At 38.4% G+C, this 22064-nt stretch overlaps 1 protein-coding gene across 5 annotated transcripts in view; it reads right to left on the minus strand.

The window, feature by feature from the left end:
- Positions 1 to 3281: 3281 nt before the first annotated feature.
- LOC103151580 (ras/Rap GTPase-activating protein SynGAP-like) overlaps positions 3282 to 22064 on the minus strand; it is a 64939-nt gene continuing 46156 nt past the window's right edge. For 4 of the 5 annotated variants that reach the window (XM_016681586.1, XM_016681588.1, XM_007571727.2 and 1 more), the window contains 7 exons: positions 20860 to 21067; positions 18149 to 18742; positions 14105 to 14638; positions 13837 to 13983; positions 13005 to 13216; positions 9118 to 9190; positions 3282 to 7123 (listed from right to left, as the gene is read on the minus strand). In XM_016681586.1, coding sequence (XP_016537072.1) covers positions 7085 to 7123; positions 9118 to 9190; positions 13005 to 13216; positions 13837 to 13983; positions 14105 to 14638; positions 18149 to 18742; positions 20860 to 21067 — 1807 coding nt within the window. In that variant the 3' untranslated portion in view covers positions 3282 to 7084. The remainder of the gene's footprint in view (positions 7124 to 9117; positions 9191 to 13004; positions 13217 to 13836; positions 13984 to 14104; positions 14639 to 18148; positions 18743 to 20859; positions 21068 to 22064) is intronic. The other variant, XM_016681587.1, reaches the window with a different exon arrangement.

Raw genomic sequence — 22064 nt, forward strand, 5'->3', positions numbered from 1 at the left:
ATGCATATTAATTGCACATTTGTGTTTTAGTCCACTGATGAGACTTTTTAGGTTTCACAATGAGATTATTTTAGAAATATGAAAAAATCTCAGCCATTATTTATATTCTCTAATGCACCACAAGATGGTGCTGATGCTCCTTTTTAGTCAGGGAAGCGAACTACAAAAGCAATGGTTATTTAGCGGCTTTTTCTCAATTTGCATATCATTTTTAGTCTGGACTTTTGCGTGGTTACATTAACATTGGTAAATCTGCATTGCTGTTTTGTTTTTTGTTTTTACAAGACTATGTGTGAACCAATTTATTTATTTTTTTTGTCTTACTCGGTCTCTCTTTTGTGTCCTCTTTTTGGTAAATGAGCAGGTTGCCTTGGTAACGGTCAAACCATTTGTGTTTTGTGAATTTTACACATTTCTTTGTGTTTGCACATTGCATACATATGCATTAAGTTTCTTTGTCATTAATTTTTGTGGAATCTGTGCTTTTTTTGTGGATTCCATTTTCAAAACTTTTTTGTAGAGACCACAAGTATTTAACTTGTACAATTTTTTGTCGTGGGACCTATTGACAAGAAATTGTAAGCCAGTTGTAGTTAAGAAATTATTCTTAAGTTGTAATTATTATTCAGACACACATAACTCAAATTAGGTTATGGTTAGTGAAATGTATCCAATACTTAGTGGACACTTTGTTGGTAATGAAAACTCTAAAACGTCTCCTATACAAAAATAATTGACTAAATAAAGTGTTTGGGAGCGAGTGTGACTTCCACAACAACAACATACAAATATTGAAGGTTCTAGTCCTTTATACATTTTGATCTTCAGCTCTTTCTAAACATTTTCAATTAGTCCTCTGATGGACTAAAACAATCTAGATTTCCTGTTTCTGCAAGACACCCTTGACTCCTGGACAATTCTTGTGGCATCTGATTTTTTTACTTTTCTGTCAAAAAACAAACAAAAAAAAAACAGAAAAACAGATGATGTTCTTTCCTCTCCCAAGCATTAAGAAGTTTAGAACTATTAATGGTATCTTTTGCAAAATCAAACAGCTCTTCTATTGTCCATCACAAGGATCTTTTTCTGTGCTGTGAATTAGGACAGGGTGCCCAAGTTTATTTCTTGAGAGCTACTAGTGTGTAACATTTACATGCGTCCCATCTCCAACACACCTGAATCAAATGAATGACTCATTACCAGGTCTCTGAATCAGAATCCTGATTCATATTTGATGAATCAGGATGCAAAGAGTCTGCAAAGCTCCTGAGCAAAAACTGAATCAGTTTTTGATTCAGATGTGTTGGAGCAGGGATGCGTTCAAGTTGCAAAATAATTCTTGAGTACTAAACTTGGGCACCTCTGAAAGACTATACCAGGCAACATTATTTGTTATCAATAGGGGGCAGGATTGCTTTAAAAACTGTAACACATTTCAGCCATTTTCTTATCTTATTTGCATAATGTTCTCATTAGCTTTACACTTATACACTTTATTGTGTATAAGTGGTATTTGCAAATTAGTTTGTAATAATTTCTATTTTTCTGGGGCTGTGTGGATTTTGTGTCAACAAGATACCTAAAAATATATAATAGAAATATATTTAGAAATAGGTTAATATGTCTGATACCTTTTTCCTCATTGTGTGGCAGCTGATTATTTCTGTTTATTCAGACATCACAATTAAAGTCTTGTCCACATGAAAATAGTTTTTTGAAAAAGCTCTGTCACTTCCTATATGTTCATTGCTTATACGCAATATGTATTTATACGCAGAAACAAAAGATGGTGGTTGCATGATGCTGTGGGGGAGTATTGACTCAGTAGGACTGATTTCTTAATTTTTTAATGTACATTTTGTGCTTTGTTGTGTTGATTTGCCACGTAAAGATTCAGATTTGTAACATCAAAAAAAATTGAAAAACTTGCAGCAGCATTGTTAGGTGTATAGAATTTTTTTCCTGATAAGCCTAAATAACACACATAATGGAGTGTGACTGCTGTTGAGGAAGAGCAGTAAGATCTATGAAGCTGATCCTCCTTAATCCTCTCGCCGCCTGTTGGAGTCCTGGCTGGTGTTCATCCGTTGTCCCTGTACAGATCTCTGATGGGAAACAGCCGACATCTCATTACTCCTACAGCCACAAAGATGATGTGACTGAATGCTAAGCCACGTCTAGATGAGTGACTCGTACTGGCTTTGATTAGATGCGGCGCAGGACGGAGCTGTGAGCTGATAGAGGAAATATGCTTGGTGGCGTTTCATCACTTTTTCATTCGTTACAAAGAGGCTGTTGAGATTTCTAGCAGTAAAACAAGGAATCGCTGGAGGTGTTTTGTTGCTGCAGTGGGATCCAGCCTGTGTTTTCGGGTTGAGTTGGGACCCATCCCTCTTATAAACAGAAATGAACAGCCAACACCAATATTACCAGGTTGTGACTGTATTGCAGGAAACACACTTGGTTACTTTTCAGCACAAAATTGGTAAGACCACTTCCAACCAGCGACTTTAGTTTATTACAAAACGTAAAAGTAGGCACTGTACATAATAATCTGCCTCTTATTATGTCCAAAACTGACTGACTGTCTGGTCGTCAATCTAAACTTTAAAATTAATCTGATTTCCCAGTATATTTAAAAAACAGAACACTGCTGACTTTAACCAAATATTTCAACTGCAGTTGACATTCAGAGCCAGACAACACAAATGACTGTCTACATGCTGCCTACTGTAATATCTCTTACCTAAAGTTGCTCTTGCAACCCTAAAATCTTTTGTGCCAAAGATTTTTTTTAAATGCATTTTCTGTATTCAAATAGAAAATACAGAAAAGATAACTTGTACCCATGAAGGAAATGCTTAGTATCTGCCATAACATTTTAATTACATTCTTTATATTCTACTCTTGGGAAATGTAGTTTGATGAGAAAATTCATTATCTACCAATAATTCAACATAAACGCAATCTACTTACATTTATATTGGTTTGATCAGGATTGCTAATGTGTCTTATGGCATAATGGAAGAAAACAGAAACAATCAGATGGCTGCAAATCAGAAACAAAATTAATATAAAAAAGATGTAATACAAAAATTTTAGAAGATCACGTATAACGTCAAAGTACATGTGACATTTGAGCAATTTTGAAACCAGGTAATAGCCAATGGCTAAATATAGTTAAGAAACGCAGACACAAAATAGGGAAATAAATTTGCAAAGGGGCAAAATTGCCCAGATCCAGACGCTGGTCTTGTGAAACAAGAGATAATCAAGAATTAGGGATTTAATAATTTATTTAAATCACTCGGAAAAAAATCACCTGAAATATGAATACATTCCCTTTGTTCAAAACAAGTCATATCAATCAAGTATACTTACACTAATAATAATTACAAGCGCAATCATACCTACGGTTACTACCATTATAAATAAAATTACCAACGTTAAACATCCACCACACAACATCAGGGGTCTGGAGGGTATGGCTTATCAATGGGGCATGGCTTATTTCAAAAGAAACCTCAAGTAAATTAAGGTATTACATCCAGGAGGCCTAATTCAAGTCAAAAATCCCACCAACAATATATTTGTGACACAGTAGATCAATTGTGCAGAGTAATAGCTGCCAAGAAAAAAATAATTTTTCCACTCCATAATGCTATACATCCATTTTAGAAACATGAATAGGCTGACTGATGTTGTATATTCTTTCTGAAAATATATAAGATAAACTTACTCTGTTAGGTCCTGCGTCGCCTCCAGGAATATGGCAGTTTCCCTCCCCCTCCCTTAATCTCACAAAATTTTATAAATTATCTAAGATTTCACAATTTTGCAAACAAACACTTTTCAATAGAATTCTCCATATAAATTCTTATAATATGTTATTACAGTGGGTCTTTCTTAGGTTACTGTTAAACTTGTGTGCCAAATATAAATTCAACTACTGGTCCATCACACTAATGTACATGTAGAGAACAAAGAGTGACTGAAAGTAAAAGGGTTTCATATTCACGGGATTAACCAAAATTCTCATCTGCAAAAAGTTTCTTTGAACGTTCAGTAGCAGGGAACAAACTGCAGCTTTTTGGGCCGATTGCTTTTTCAGATTTTTAAAAGCTCTGGCCTGCCATAACTGGCAGACATTTTGAATGAAAATACAGTTTTCTTTTAATTGTCTCATAATTTTTGTGCTTCCTCAGACCCTACCGATATGCTTTTGCAAGCTTAATGACATATTCAAATTTTTTTTTATCTCTACATTAGTGGCTAAAGATCAACTTTTTCTGGTCAACCAAAAGTACTTAATTTAACAGAAATGCAATATTTGTTTTGTTTCCTCTGTGCTCATCATAACACCTGAGAGTCTGACAATTTTTTGGAATGCAAATAATATTAGTTTGATTGTGATGGTAGCGGCACTTAAATATGAGAAACCTCAGAAAGCATGGAACATCCAGAAATAGCAATAAACAAGCCACCAAGATCTGAACCTGATTTATTTCCCTATTTGGTTAGTAGTAAAGATTTAACTAGTTTGTACTTGGGGGTAATTAAAAAACAAAAAAAACAAAAACAAGTTGTTCTAACCAAATAAAACAAAAAATATTTCCTTACTTTGTATGGTATAAAGCAGACAACTGGCAAGGGCTTTATTTTAGAGGTAGCCCACTGCAGCCAACACAGATAAACCTTCAATAATAAATAGGCATAACTTTAAATAGTTTATATTTGCTTTCGTTGAAAACATTTCTCACAGACCAAGGATTGCAGCGTCCAGAAAAATAAAAACAGATATGAAATATAACATTTCAGAATACTGTATTGCAATGCAGGCCAAGTAAATAAATAGATACATATTTCAAAAAGAACTTAAAACTGCAATCCAGCATTGTTGAAAGCACCACAACTGTTTTGGTTACACAACACAGGCGAGCTAGTATAGTAATCAATCATCAATTCCTCCGGAAGAAAAGAAAAACACTCCGCCCGCAACTGTTGTTTCTGGATTGCAGCATTAAGAGTCATTATAGAATATAAGAATTAGTTTTGCCACAACTTTAACATGCCTGAGGGCCTACCCTTGATTTCAATACATTTTACATATAAGAATAGATATACATTAAGCTATTTTATACATTTCTGGTAACATAAACATGTAATTTTTTTATAATTTATCTTGAAGTAAAATGTATTTTTAAAGGCAAGAGGTTAAGATAAAATATATCAACCATGAAATTTGTAATGTAAATGATTCTAATAGAGTTAACCAACACACTGCTTATTAATTCATCACCTGACTACAAAAAGTACATTTAATATACAAAGTTTACAGGTTTGTTTTTTCCTTTTTCTTTGTATTGGTTTTGTTATTTTTGGGCCCTGTATTACAGACTATAAGGCAGTCAAATCTTATGCACATATACTACATATCCCTGTTTCTTAGTCTTTTAATGTTTTAATCAGTCCGTTTCTCTCTGTCCTGCAGCTATAATGCAAAAGGCTCAGTGCCACACTCTTCCGAATAAAAACTGGAGGAGCTGGCAGGTTAGCTTAAAAAATATGCCTTACAATGTCTCAAAGCGTGATAACTGTAGCAAAATCATAGAATTACTGACTTACTTATTCTTGCCACCAAAAGCACATGCAGAATTGTTGCAGATGTATGCTTCAGAGACATTAAAACAAACAAAAAAACGTGAGTATTCCAATGCTTGCTTATGTGTTAGCTATAAGCAGGGACACAATAAATTTATAGTTAAAGCTATTAACATAAAATCTTACGGCACATTTTCAAAACAGCGTTACAAAGTGATTGGGAGTCAAGCTAGCAGCTACTCGGAGTTAAGCTAGCAGCTACTCGGAGTCAAGCTAGCAGCTACTCGGAGTCAAGCTAGCAGCTACTCGGAGTTGTTTGGTTTGGAAGGTGGTGGCGTTTACATCTAATTAAAAAAGGTACAGCGTATAACTAATAGCGTATAACCTGTCCAAAAAGATTTGAGTATGTGTTGTATTGATTTGACCCGTTTCTGTGATGTTGTGTTAGCTGTGTCAGCTTTACTCTCCCAATGTCTCTCCAAAGTGAGTCTGTTCTGAGAAATGCAACAGTTTTGATACAGATTCCTCATGCCTACATTGTATCACCCAAACCATATTTTAAAATACCCAAGGACACACATGAATTTTTATTTGGTTGCCATTCAAACCACCTTTGTTTCCAAGACTCCTTACAAATCTAGGTACTGGATAAAATTGTTACAATACACTTTTACAGTAATGTGTTTAATTGGCCTGGAATTGTCTTTAGCAAAATAGCAATCTGTATCACTGTTTTGAAAAGTCACCACGATGTCAGTATATCCATCACTTTTATAAAATGAGATTAGTTTAAGTGCCCCCATTATTAAATTAATTTAGAATATGTATTAATACATTTTTATACACATTGAAAGTCAAGTTTTAGCAATATCTTCCAAACTTAAAAAGTTAAATCACAGGCCTCAGATTGTACTCAAATCAGCTGATTGTGGAACTTGTCTGGCTTTTTAAGATGAGATGGCTGTAATATAAAGAAGAAACATAAAAAAAGCAAAATTCTACTAAATCTAAAGTAGAAAATATTTAATGATTCAACAACATGCTTGTTGCTTGTTGAAGGCGTCACCATGAAGGAATATTGTGCCTGGTGTCCTCAGCCACTGAAGTGGGAAGCTTCTTGTAGAAGGGGGGAAGTAATCTTAAGTTCATCTTCATCCCACTGTTTTCCACAACTTCTTCACCACAGTTACAAAAACTCTTTAGGAACAGTATTGCCGTTATTGTGGCACTGGCTTATATTTCAACCAAACCGTGCACAACATTTGCTGCACACGTTGGTCCTCTTGCTGAGTTGATTGTCAAGTTCTGTTACAGGCTTAGTTTTAATATGTGCAACGATTTTGAAAATATTTCTTAATGTGAGATGACACCATCGTTGGTCCTTTGTAGGCCTTTGACTCGAGTCAGTCTGTAGGAGCCGTTTTGATCCACCTTCTTACACCCGAGTGACCGTCATGAATTCGGGTCACCTTGGAACTAGCAGTCAGGATCCAGGGAGGCCCCCATAGACCTGGCTGAGAGACTGCAGAAGACAAAACAGATACAATTACCATTTTTCTACATTTACAAAGGTGACAAACATTCAGAATCTCAGCTTAATATTTCTTCAAATGAGGTTTTTCTTTGATATCAAGTTAAATTTGACAGTAGGATAAGTGTGGCGCTAAGACATAACAGCTGGTTGACTTACAATAACTGAACATGTGGGAAACTTCAGGGGTCGCCGAGTTTACCCAGGCCTAGTTTTACTGAAATATTTAAATGTGTTTCACTGTTTTAACTTTATACATTTAAATAAAGTTGAAAAGGCTAAATTCAGACAAAAATATTTAAAGTCAGAGGTACATAAAGATTTTATCATTTATCTAAATGTGTGCTACACTTTGCCATAATGAAATATTAGATGGGTTATTTCTATCAGTGCAAAGAAGCACAGAGGTCTTCTCTTTTGTAGTCCTAGCGTTAACGAGAACTATTCTCCAGTCCACATGATCACCATATTCCTTTACATATTTAAATATTTTAACTTGACATGAAAATTACCTATTTACTTTTTGGAAAATCTTGGCCTAATGTCTGATAACATGACCCCTCAACAGAGGCTTGAAGGGCTTAATAGCAAGACTCTGAAGACAAAATGGAATGACATGATGGGGAAATAAATAAACATGGTTTTGATATGACAAGAAATGTGCTGTGATATTATTTCAAAAGGCACATTTCTTCGTTGAGGATAAATAAATTAAATCTACAACTAATCCCAAACAGCAGTACATTTATCTTTTTATGTTTTGCAGGGTAAAGTCTCAGGTCTCATGAATTCAAACTACATTACGTCACTGAGAATGTGATGTAATGTGCACTAATACTAATATATAATTTCTGGATGATGTATGTCGCACCTTGAAGCATCTGGAAACCCAAAGATCAGCCAGACTTGTGGAGATCCTCAATTCTCTACTTGATATCTTTTCCGTTTTTTTTTATTATTATTATTTCATAGCATTATAAAAAAGGAAGCAGTATGTATCAGTGAGGTCTTGAAATCTATCTATAATGAAGCCATTTTTTTTATTTTAAAGTTATGTGTCTGGAAAGTGAGGGTTAAAAAAAAGGATTTAATCTTTTTAGGTTGAGTGTTTTAATAAAGAAAAAAATGAATTAACTTAATGTGAAAAAGAGAACTGTAAAAGGTCTTCTGGGGTTTTAGGAAAACTACAAAAGTCTGGGTTAGAAGGGAAATATAGCGAAATGACGGATGATTTTAATTCTACAAAAACTCTTCTTCTGACAGGACTTTAAACCAACGATTGGAAGCTAATCCAGCAGAGTCATAACTAAACTCTCTTCACCAGACTCCAAATTAGATTGCACAGTTTGGACATTTAATCCCATCGCATTTTATTTATTTTAGGTTTCTGGTGTCAGAGTTTCACAGCAGGCCCGTTGCTGAAACGTTTCCGTATTTGGCCGTCTTTCAAGACACAATTTGATCGGTTCGCTTGTGGCTCCTTGGAGCTGCAGAGAAGGTGACGGTATATTTCAAGGATAGCAAACGTTTCCTCCGAGTTATTTAAGCACAAACAGCCTCTTCACCTGCGTCACCAATCATCCCACATGGTGCATTCAGCAACTTGAATTGCACTGACGCTGCTGGTGAGTCACAGTTCCTCAGTGATAAATGCATTCCAGAGAATCATAAGCTCTTTGAGGTAAATAATATCTAATTTCTGCTCTGAAGATTTGCTGTTCCTTCACCGTTTTTAGGATTTCGTGATTTGCGCTCCTCCCGATCCTTATGCCCCACCCGCCAAGTGGGTGCAAGATGCGGTGAAATGTTGCTTTTCGATACGACAAAAAGCGTGGACTGAACTGATGGAGGTGGCTGACGTATGTGGAAGCCGCTGCAAACTTCTCAACCTGTGCTGGCTTCTGCAAGAAACGCTCTTGGATGTGATGCAATAATGAGGCAAACTGATTTAGGACATGACTGGTGGTGTAGACACAGGCACAAACCTGGTCTGTGAGGATTCGAGGCTTAATATCAGGAATGGCACCCCCTCTCAGCTCATCTTCCACAGCCATGAGTCTGACAACAGGGAAATAGAAACAAACAGACCGGTTGACAAAAGTAGAGTTATGAAGCCGGCGTTCTTCAGATGTACTGTGAGATTGTGCAGCCATATGATGATATTAAGGTCCTGAAGTGTTCCTGGGCATCCTCTGAGGTCCCCAAAAGTGAATCTAATCTTTGTTCAGGTGCAGAAAATGTCAAATGAAATCGTGGAAGAGTGAAGTGTATGGTCATGTATTGTCTGCTCACTATCTGCTTACATAATTTCTTCCAAGCATGAATTGCTATGGTCACAATCAGCCTGTCTAGGTTTAGGTAATCTTTATTTTTAACTTTACATTAGAGACTTGGCCACAATTTCAGATTTTTTAGTTGATTCAAACTGATTATTCTGTTTGGAAAAAAAAAAAAAGAAAAATCTATTGAAAACCCTTAAAGTGAAAGACTAGATGTTACGGTCTCCTCCTTATGGCAATACAAAGTCAACAACATAAACATACAAAAGTCAATGACTAACAAAATATGAAGGTAATTCAAATCATCATGTTGAAAATGAATGAACATGTTATTTAAAAGAAAAACAAAACTGGTTTTCTTCAGAATGTCTGATAGTGGGATTACTGGGATGCAGAACAAGAAGTCATCTTGACTTTAGGCTACACAAAAGTACTCACAACCCTTGCATTTATGTGTGATAGCCAGCATGAAATAAGTAATTACTGTAAAGTGATAGGAAAATGAAAAGTGGCTTTGCAGACCCAGTTTTAGCTACAATTTCAGCTTCATGTCTTTTAGCCTGTGTCTCTCTGCTTTACACATTTGGAATGGAGTTAACGATTTTTACCGATTTGTCTGGAATATGCATCTGAAGATAAATTATTATGTCTTGCCACAGATTTACAACTTATTATAGGTGTGGACTTTGACTGGTCCATTCCAACGCATGATCTAAACCAAGGTTGTCAAACTTTAGTTCTCTGGGATTTGTGTCCTAAAGCTGCCAGATGTTACTCTGTTTCAATACAGCTGAATCACATAAGTTCAGGAGGTAATTCATTGAACCAGGAATGTTTGAGCTGAACTACTCCGTTGTAATTCTGTCAGGAAGTCTGGGGTCGTGTTCCTGCTGGAAGGTCACAAGTATTGCACAGTTTTTTTCTTCCAGGGCTGTTCAGTATTTATCTCCATCTATCTTCCCGTCACTTTTAACCAGCTCTGGTGAAAGGCAGTCAAACCATTTCAGGCCTTTACTGAGTGGCAAAATGAGCACAATTACTGAAAGAAGATTATAAGAAGTGTTGATCTCAGTTTTCTACACCTCAGTTATGGACACAGTAAGTAAAGAAGGTCAAATAAGACCAAAATTGCATGAGAAACATTGCAAGCCACACAAAGAACATCAAAATGAAACACAGCAGAGCAGGGAGACTGGTCAGAGTTGATGGAAAGGTGGATGGAGCTACAGATTGAAACCTGGAAGAAAACCTGACTTGAGACCAGGATGGAGTTCACAACACTAAACATTCAACCAGAGCTACAATGAATTAGTTTCAACCGAACTGTATTCACGTGCTAAAATGGTCCAGTCAAAGTTTAGATCAAAATCCAGCATAGAGCCTGTTTGACTATTTGTGCATTAAATCCCAACAAGAAATAATGTTTGTGTTTGTGTTTGTAACGCAACAAACTTAAAAAAATAAAAATAAAAAAAAAGTTCTAGGGATCTCAGTGCAGATGCTGTAAGCTACATTTTCACCCAACCCGCCCTGGAGATGATAGATGTCAGCTTATCCCAGCTGGAACCTTGATTCAGCACACAAGTTTTTACAGGTTCATGCATCTCTCCTTAATCCATCCCAGGGACGAACCTCTACTCCAGACTCCCTAAAGTCTGCAACCCCTCATTTGCAGACCCAAAGAAAAAACTGAAATGACAGCAAATAAACACATCCATCCCATAAAGTGCCTTCAGAGTCCTTTTTTTTCTCTCCATCTAATCAGAGCCAGCCTCCCTCCCACATTTCATCCTCAGTTTTTGAAGAGGACAAACAGATTCAGTGAAGAAGCCATATCCGAAGCTCGTCAAGCTTTTCGGACCGCTTTGGGAGTTTTGTTGCTGTAAATGCTTTTCAATGACTGTAGCTCAACATTTGGCAACATAATCTGAAACATTCTTGTTGGTAAGCTGGCTGATAGCCTTCGGCCTCTGGGTAAATAGGTTCTTAATGTTCCTCTATCAGCCTGCTCAGCTCTCCACAACAAATTAGCTGAGCCCCTCAATATGTTTCCTCTATAACTGCAGTTCAGTCCAACCAGGAGACGAAATTATTCTTACAAACATGAGGTTAAATGTTGCACTTTTCACTTATATGTACTAAACACATAGGAACTTACTTCTAATTTAATTATAAACTAAATATCCTTCTTCTAGCTACAATGCCATGAAAAAACATTGTTACAAATAACAAATAATTGTTTCTGATTATTGAATCAGAAACAATTATTTGCGATTGTGACAAAAAGGCAAAAAAAACAAAAGAAATTTGTAAGTCCCAAATATTATTCATTGCACAGTTTTAAAAAAAGCTACATTAATAACCTGTGTCTCGGTAAGTATTATTTTAGTAGCTATGCTAATGGTATTTGAACATTTTAAGGAGATCTGTAATACACAGCCATATTCAAGAAATTATGATATGCGTTCAGATTGCAAGATTAAAAGAGCTTTTTGAAAAAATAACATACATTCATCCATTATGTCTGTAGTAAAAAATATATTTTTCTATGTCTGGCATGACATCCTAATATTAAATGTAATGTTTTCATTAGCAGTAAGCTGGAATTCGTTACATTTAACAGAATTAAAGGCTTGAATACACCAGTCTGTGTGTAATTATGTGTTTCATATGAATTTAGTTACTGAAATAAATATACTTTTCAGGAATATTCTAATCATACATGACAACTAGTAATTCTGAAGAGGGAGATGACGCCTGCAGGTTCGCCAAACCAGAGCTATCCTGCGTTTCTTCGTCTCTGCTGACCTCTCCTGGACCGAGCACAGAACAGCGGCCTTTAATAGAACCTGCCTCCCATTTCCACACAGATTTCTAATAAAAACAAGCTGAACACAATGGCTCATGGCGCTCCACTGCCTCTGCAATGAGAGAGCAGTGATGGCCTTCAGCTGCAGTGAAGTAGAAAGCAGGAGGCTTCAGACGATCACAAGTCGGCCTTCTCTTCTCCTCTGCCTCTCAACAGGGTACACTTACACGGCTTCCCCTCTCCTACTGGCAGCCACTACAGGTTCAATAAAGTCACTTTAGCCACACTGATAGTGCTTCTTCCACAAAGTCTCTCTCTCTCTCGCACACACACCTACATTACCGAGCCGTCAGACATGAATACAGCGACATCTGCAATCTTTTTCTTTCAGTTTCTTTAAGAAAAGACTCTAATATCCTGCTATCAGCTCATATTTGTATAATTATGCGGGTTTTTTGTGTTCTCATGCTCTTAAGTTATGTTTCCCTCAATTCTATGTAAACAGAACATTTCAATTTTATAGGTGCAGAGTTTAATTAACAAAGAAGGTTTTGTGTTTTATCTTCTTGCGTAATTATGAGCGGCATTAAACAGGATTATGTTTCTGCAGGATTAAAAAGAAATCTCATGTTTAGCACTCCTCATAGCAGTTAGAGATGGATATTTTGTGGATCTTGGCCGGGCCAAGCAATGTGCAACACTCACCTGAACAAATGCACGTTTGTTTTGTGAAGCAACAGAAGAAACCAGGCAGTACTGCCTGCTCAACCTGAAAACTAATCACCTGCTGATGATGCCTTTGATTTGAGAGTCTTTCTCCAGCTGCTGCTGCTTCAGGCGCCGCTCGCTGTCTTCGAGGCGGTTCTGGTACTGCTGCAGGATCTTGCTGGTCTGCTGCTCCTGGCTCAGAAGCCTCTGCTCGTACTCTTCCAGTTTGCGATGCGACATCTTCAGCCGCTCCTTCAGAGAGTGAATTTCCTCTTCGTATTCCCTCACCTGAAAGGAGAAGCGGATGTCACAAATATGATTTCACCAAAACACATTGCGCTGGAAAAGCATTCACGCTTCTGGAAATGGAAGTGTTTACGTACGAAAAAGTACAGTGTACTGCTATCTTACAGAAGATCTTAAAGAATTAGAACAAATGTACCCATAAGGCATTTTGCTGCCATCACCATGTTTCACTGTGAGGATGATGATGGTTTGCAAGTTTGGCATATTGTTTTATAATCTAGCCTTCTTTTGACTGTCTCTACAACTTTTTTTTTTATGAGACACTGAAATAATGAGATCCTAAAAAGAAAATACCACACTTTTCAAATTTGTATGTTTGAAGACATTTCAAAATATGTGCTAGACTCCTCTCACTTCTAAATTATGTGCTACTCTGTATTGACCGGTCACTTAAAATCCCGAGTTTAAATATTTTTGCAGCGGTCTCTGCATGAAGCTAACACCTACCTGACTAAAACCCCATAAGGCTGCTCTTTTGTCTCTAATTTCTAAAATAAAGGTAATTCGAAACACAATTACTCACATTATTACTTGTCTGAAAAAAAAAGTAATTAAACAACAACAAACAAAAAAAAATCCGAAAAGGGAAAAAAGCAGCTGACCCTTTCTAGTCGTGACTCATCCATGCTCTTGGAGTACTCTTTCAGCTGGCCCTCGCGGTCCGGCCGCAGGCTCTCAATGTCGGCAGAGAGGTGTGGCATGTTGGACACCCATGCGACTGTCCGCTCGTTCATTCCCTGGCTGTTACCCTGAAACACCAATCAAGACAAAATATATACATATTTCAAATCCTGTTTTACCCATTAAGTAGTTTCAGCTCAAAGACTTTTTATTGTTTTTGTTTTTTGTTCAGGGACTTGCAGCGTTCACCTGTTTGTTTGCAACCGGTTTCAGCAGATGCTGCTGCGGCGGCTGCAGCTGTGACTGCTGAGACTTCTTGGTGCTTTTTGTGGGCGTGTCTGTGGAGTCCTCTGCAGCTGCTGCTGGAGAGTGGTTTTCTTTAGCGGAGCTCGTCTGGAAGGGAAGCCCCGGAGCCGGACTGTCAGTGACCGACAGCTGCCCGTCCTGCTGCGGCGGCGGCTGCTGCTGCTGCTGCTGCGGCTGCTGCTGCTGCTGCTGCTGCTGCTGCGTCGCTTGCTTCGATGGGCGGGACTTTGGCTGACTGCCGCTGAAGCTCGCGTCCGAGGAGTTGAGGAGGAGGTTCCTGCTCTGCGGACGAACCTTTGGAGGCGTGGCAGTGGCAGGCATGTTGATGGAGCGCTGGGACTTGAGGTGCTGAGCAGCGATGGATGACTGGCGGGACGGATGAACTGTCGTCGGAGGTGTGGCCAAGGAAGCAGGCGTGCCTGTGCCGGTGCCTGTCTGAGATGTGACTCCCATCAGGTGATGCTGCTGCAGAGACTCCTGAGAGGGAACAAGGATGCAAAAAAAAAAAACAGTATGAGTCACAACACAGAAAAAAATATGTCTATTTTGAGAGGAGTGTTCATTTTTGTTGCGGTGGCACTGAACTCCTACATACAGCCATGACAAAAAAAAAATAAAGTAGGATAACCTACAACAGCCTGAGTATTTTCTAATGCATCAATTGAAAAAAAAAAAAAAATAATAACCTTGATATTCTCTGTAAAAATATCATTTTAAAAAGATACATTTTCTGGTAAGTAATAAATTAAGCCACCTCGATTTTTATTTACACTTAAAATGACTGCAACCAAACATAGGTCTCTGAGTTTGGAAGGTTTCCCTTGTTAAATCTCAGACATTACGTTTGGTGTACTCTTTACAATTGAAATGCGAGTGAGCTCCACGGTGGGATCTAACGAAGAGCTGAATATTGAAAAAGAAGAATCTAGCAGCTGATTATTCATTTAAAGAAGTATCAAAACCATTTGAAGTGGAGGAAATCTGAAACGACCCTATTTGCAGTTGTTGCTCCAAGCAAGTTCACCCCAACAGCAGACCACAAGATGCTAAAAGATGTCTCCAGTAACAAGAGGTTACTGTTGATGCGAAAGTTTATCTCTGTACGAAGAGAAAACTTTGCTCACTAAAAGAATATTAGGGCCAAAGTTTCCAATTTTTCCAAAATTAATCTTTAATGTGAGGGATGGAGCAGTTTTGCTCCAACACCCTAGTCAGTTCACCCTTTCTGTGTATCTTGTGTAAAAGTGTAAAAGTGTTATAAATACTCCCACCAGACGGAGCAACATGATTCAAAATTCAAGTTCTTTCACCTGCTTATAAGCTGCTCACACCTTAAGGTGCCTCCGACTGAGACCCTCCATCTGTTCCACAATCACAGTTGACGACAACTGGGTCAGCAGATGCTCATGGAGACGCAACCTTTTCGGTTTTTTTTTCTTTTTTCTAATTTAAGATGACGCTACTTAAGAATGATCTCTATTTTGCTCTCGTATTTGTGTAAACTCAAAGGAATTTGCGAGTTTAGTTTTGATTAACACCCTAAATAACCCCAATCATTTGTGACGGATGGATGGATAGATTAATCATTAATTCTTAAAGCTCTTTCCTGAATGCACCATCTGTATAAATAAGCAGGTGGCTTGTGATGTTTGTTCCATTAAAGCCCACACAGCGGGGCAGAAATAGCTCAAGACGACACGACGGCATCATTAAACACCGTAATTTTACATCCACGCCTCATAGTAAGCTTATCAGCCTGACGGATCAACGGCCCGAGTGCACACCAGCCGATCCTCAGCCGCACAGTTCGTTTAAACAGAAAACACACATCAAGCAGTCTAATTAAAGCCGAAATGTTTTCAGATTGAAACTTCTCCGTCTTTGCTCTTTAGCTGCACCACATCTGCAGGACACGCATGGCTAAGAAAGATAATGATAATGCAGCATCAGCAGCTCTGACGCTGTCATCTGCCTGGTTGGCCAACGGCTAATAACCAGAACTGTTAAAACAAGGACACGCAGTGCAGCGGCTGTGAAGCACTCTCACAGAGTCCAGATGAAGCGGGCACGGGGCTTACGTCTGGATTCGGTCTTTAGCACGACGACAGCCTCTTACTTTACAGTAAGATTTGCTTATTACGCTGCTCAACCAAAGGTCCTTGATCAAACTCGTCATGTGGTTGCTGCAGATTTCAGTCACTCAAATTTAAGCCGACTTATTCTATAATTAATAAATGCCAAATTATGTAATAGAAAACCACAAAATACTTACATCTCTATAAGCATATTACAATGATTTCAGAAGAGAAGATGCCACACTGATCCGTTTAAGCAGAGTTTTTTTTTTTTTTTTTTAGATAGGAGTACATTTGTGGAAATAAATTGAGCTAATTAAAACTGAATAAAACAACATGCAAAAATATCTACTCTATTAACAATCCCAAAGCATTTAGTGGAGACATAAGATCAAGTGAAACTGCTTCAAACAGTGTAAAACAAACTGTAGTGCTTCTGTGTGTTTTCATTGATTTAACTAGACCAAAAAAACTCAAATCAACAATAAAGCAAGTTCTGACCAAAAACTGTAAAACATGCATGAAAACATGTTTTGAATGGAGGCAGAACCATTGATACATTTAGCACAGTTCATCAGGCACATGGTTCTGATGTTATTCTCTGTGCACTCGTCATCTCTCGACTATTTTTTTTTTTTTGGCTCATCACAGAAATAACTTTGGGACTGTTTTGTATTAAACCGATGAGTCACATACTAGTGCATCTCAGCAGATCATAAAAAAGAAAGTTATTTTTCAAATTTTACATTACAAAAAAGGAAATTTCACATATTTGCTGACTCTGGAAACATTTTTTACAAAGACATTATAAGAATATTTGTATTGACAGTTTACATACACTACTGTAACATTACTATGCTTTTACGCAGATTATAAGCCCAGATGATGATGGCTTTATAAACTTCTAATAATAATGAATAAATTTAAAACACTGACATATCTGGAAGAGAATACAAAAGTCTGATTCATCCTTGGGTAAAATTTCCAAACAAAACATCTGGAAACGTGAAGGTTTCACAAAATTCAGAAAGGAGAAAGGACCTGTGTCTCCAAGATAGTCATGTTTTGTTGCAATGTATGCATCAATCCCAAAAAAATAAAATAAAAACCTGTCAAGATGCTCGCTGAAGCCGGTACAGAATACCATTATCATTATCCACAGTGAAATAAGAGCTAAAACAACATGGGCTGAAAGGCTGCTCAGCAAGGAAGAAGTCATTATTTCTAAACACTTAAGCATGAGAATACCATCCCAACTGGGCGGTGTGGGCTGCAGCATGTTGTTTTTGTGTTTTGCTGCTAGTGGATGGCATCATGAAGAAATAACCATATGTGAAAAATATTGGAACAACATCCCAAGACATGAGCCAGGATGGTAAAGCTTAGTCACAAACAGAAATAATCATGCCATTAAATCTGTTAAAAGTGATTTAAAAACAACAAATCCAACGTTTTGAAGAGGCCATCACAAAGCTCTGGTCCCATAGATAATTTGTGGACAGAGCTGAAAAGGTGTGTGAGCAAGGTGGCCTACAGACCTGACCAAGTCATACTAGTTTCTGTTTTTTCAAACAAACAAAAGTAAATTTCACAGTAAGTTGTGTGTCACAGTCTATGTATCACGGAGAGAACTGATCTTATCTTACAGTAATAAATTGATTTTTAAGATTTAAATCTGTAAATATTAGTTTTAGTCATAAAAACTTAAAGTTATGTTCTTATTGAACTTATTTATTAACCCCTTAATAAATAACAGTTAAATCCTCCTCAACCTATTGAATTGAATGTAAGCATTTCAATGGTGACAGTTAAGGAGTTAACTTGTAAGAAATGATTAAAGCTGAATGCAGGCGCATATTCACAGCATCAAACCGTCGTTGTGCATGAGTGAGACCGGTGGAGAGGCTCCTACCTGCACCTGCAGAGACAGCTGGTGCCAGGCGTAGTCGTTGTTCTGATTCTGCCGGGTGAAGTCGTCGCTGTAGCTGTGCGAATGTACGATGCTGGGCTGCACCAGGCTGCTCTGCGACTGCAGGGCAGAAAGGTCCTCGCTGCGGGAGAAAGCGCTGTTGCCAAAGGCGGGCGGGTAGTCCGGGTGGCCGTTCTCAGCCTCCGGGGTGAGGAGCAACGGAGGAGGGGCGGCAGCTGGAGGAGGAGCCTGGGACTGAGCTGGGGAGTTCTGGGCAGCCAGATGGAACAGAGGATTCTGGAAAGAAAGGGGGAAATGCATCGCTGCAGCCGCCTGCTGCTGCTGCTGGGAGATGGATTCTGTTGGGGCCCCTACGTGGCCCATCTGGCTCAGCCTGAGGCCAGAGCCGGACGAACCCGGGGGCAAGTGGCCCCCCATGCGAAGCGGGGCGCCCAGGTTCCCGAAGCTGTGGCCGAGGCCAGCAATGGAGGCCTGAGAGGAGGCCAGCATGTCTCCAACGGAGTTCAGGTTTGAGATGCTGTTCATTCGGGAGTCCTGAAGGTCCATCATGGAGACACTTTTGTTTACACTGTGGACCTGAAAGCGAAACAAAATGAATGCTCACTTTTTCTATCTGCAGCAGAGGCATTTATTTATATGAACCTGTCGGCAAAGTAATAGACTCAAATATATATTTACATATTAGATATTTTGTGGTAGGATTGTAATAACAGTGAAATAACAGTGAAAGTGGCAATAAGAACTATTTATTGCTTTTCACCTAAAGAAGCACAATGTGTGTCTCTAAATTGCTCACTGTAGCTGCATTTGATCGTATTTTAAAATGTATTGAAAACATTTTCATGTTTTCACAAAAATATGAAAATGTTTTCATGAAAATGCTTTGTTCTCCACTGAACAAACAGTGGAGAAAAAACTTAAGTGAGCCAACTTCTTTAAAAACATCGTTACCTGGAATTTAAATAAAGTTTCTTACAAGAAATTGACTATGGTAAATGATAAGTTTCAAACTTCAACTTCAAGACCCTTGCTCATGAATTAAAATCAGAGAACTCCATGTTTTAATTTTAGTAAAATAAATTTCATTTTCTTCTGGTTAGGCTGAATACTAAACCACGTGAAATCAATCTTGGTTTCGTGTAACTGGAACCCAAACTAGGGACACAGGCATTGTGAATACATTAATATTTATTGAAACTTCACTCTTTTCCATGTTTAAAAAAAATGAATAAATAAAAACAAAAACAGTAATTCTTAATTTCAAACAAATTATAACATTTAGACGAATAATTCTTGCTTGTTGGAGCACACCTATATTATTTGTCTCCTTCAAATTGGGCCACTAAACTCAGCAAATCACTGAAAGGCTTTTTTCCCCCCATAAAACTTTATAGTCTGTAGAGAAAACTTCAATTAAAACAGAAAACAGAGCCGGTTACAACCAGTGCTGTGTTGAAACCTCTTGGGCTCCAATTTAGTTCTTCATTTGGAAAGTAAAATGCTGCCTGGCAATTTTTTCTGACATTGTTCTCTAGTTTCTAAATGAGGAGACTTTCTTGATAAATGTATTTCATTATCAAGATTTTATGTGTGGCACACCAACCACTTATAGTTGTGTTACTTGGCACCCTGGGTAAGCCACAAAACAGGAGGTCGCCCACTTTATATGCAGCAGACAGGCAGATGTGAAACAGGACGTTTTGGAGTGGTCATGGTGACCTGGACAGTAAGCAGTCATTCGTTAATTGATTGAGTCATTCACTGGCTGATTCATTGATTGCAGGAGAGCATTAATTAGGTCAGAAGCCTGGAGGTTTATGAAAGACGCTACAGGAAACACTGAGATCCAAAGCCTGGCTTTGACAATCTGTCGACAGGATGTTTATTAGTCATCCGCTCCAAAAATCTGATCGCCATGAAAGGATGAGTCCCATTTGCATCTTGCCAAAAGCCACACGAGGATTACAATTAATCTGTGGCCCCAGTTGCATGACATCAGAAAAGCCTTGACAATGTTGAAGGCAATGCAGCCAGATCTATAATGGAATAGTTGAAAGTGTGTTCATGCTAGGATGGTCCAGTGAAAGTCTGGAGCTAAATTCATCTGAGAATTTGTGGCACAACTGGAGAATTGAAGCCCACAGACATACTCAGTCCAATCTGAAGGAGATCGGGCTGTTTTGCGAAGTAGAATTGGCGAAACATTTGTGTTTCAATGTGTTTTCTGTTCCAGCCATTTCACACGAGACGTGAGGCAGTTAAAGGGTAAAGTTAAAAGTTGAAGGAGGTTCTACTTTGTGTTGGTCATTCACATAATATCCGGATAAAATGCACCGATGACAAAATGTGAAAACGTTCAAACAGGATGAATGTTTTAGCAAGCCACGGCGCCTCAGGAGTCATGAGAAATGTGGAAACTTTTCTTTTTTCAAATGCAACCAGAGATTTTTAAACAACCAATGAGGCTAGCCAAATAAAAACACGGCAAGGATCTGGATGCAATTTAATGTATAAAAAAAAACAAAAAAAACATCGACTTTCAATGACTTCTCAATGTTAACTGTTTTTTTTCTTTTTTAATCTTTTATAATGTAGCATGTGCAAACGTTGGCCGTTTTTATTGAAATTTGAGTTCAAACACCATCATGCCATCAGATGAGGAAGAAAACTTGCCAGGACTTAACGCACTCTACCTTCGGATCGGGTTCTGTGATGTCTGAGCTGCTGGTGCAGTACGCAGGGCTGGATCGAGCCAGAGGTGGGCGGGTGACGTAGAACACCTCCCTGGACGAAGAGCGGAGGTCTCGCTCGGCCTGACGCCTCATGTTCAGATTGGAGGAGAGGGACTCTACAGCCGAGACTCCGGTCGTGGGCGACGGGAGGCGCGAAATGTCTATCGAGCTGCAGACAGGCAGAAGAAGAGACTACACTGTGGAAGGACGTCCCTCAGCTCTGATGGATTATGTGCAGCCTGATTTTGTTCACTTATTTTGGTATCGAGGCTGAAGAATTGCTTGGTTTTGATCCCACACACTCGTCTGTGAGGCTTCACAGTATGCATCAATGTATGTGTGATTATATAACAAGCGCGTAATAGAGTTCCCACACAATTTTTCATGCAAAAATATTTGCAGACCTTCAAACCCCCACTGTCTAAAGTTCTCAGTACTTGATATTTGTTTCACTATGAGTGAATGGCAGATATTTCTACAGACCGAGAAAGGTTTTCAGAACCTGGAAAAATAGCAGAAAAAAAGGAAGGAAAGAAAGAAGAGCGCAAGGAATAAAGGAAAGAACAGAAAATCAGAAGGAAGAGAAGTAGGTCACAAGAAAGCAGTGAAGGAAGGAAAGACCAAAAGGCATGAAAAGAAGGATAGATGAAACAGAAGAAAGAGAATCAGGACAATAAAAAGGAGGGAAGCAAAACAGGAAGAAGTACACAAAGAAGTGTAGAAGGAAAGGAAGACAGACAAAGGAGAGGAGAAAAACACTAAACAGGAAAAAAGGATAGGTATGACTGGAAAAAAACAAAAGAAATCAGCTGGAAAAAAAAGAAAGAACTGTACAAGAAGGAAGAGAGAAAGAAATGAGGGAGAAAAGATGAGGGAAAAAAGAAAAATAAGGGATGACAGGACACAAGTAAGGAATTGAAGAAAAGACAAGAGCAGAGGGAGCAAACAAAGTGAGACGGTGTCACTCTTGCGTAACCCGTCACTTTTCCACCTGCACCAGTTTTGCATCACTACAGTTCTGTGTAATCCTTTCATGCTGACCCTCTAAATGATCTCCTTTGTTATTATTAAAACCCAGTCCAACACAGAAACTGTCTCCTGACAAGCCTGGAGAACTAAAGAATCAAAAACAAGGTGAGAAAAGACTCTGGGAAAACAGATGGTGC

Source organism: Poecilia formosa, unplaced genomic scaffold (assembly GCF_000485575.1).
Source record: "Poecilia formosa unplaced genomic scaffold, Poecilia_formosa-5.1.2 Scaffold286, whole genome shotgun sequence".
Classification (NCBI taxonomy): Eukaryota; Metazoa; Chordata; class Actinopteri; order Cyprinodontiformes; family Poeciliidae; genus Poecilia; species Poecilia formosa.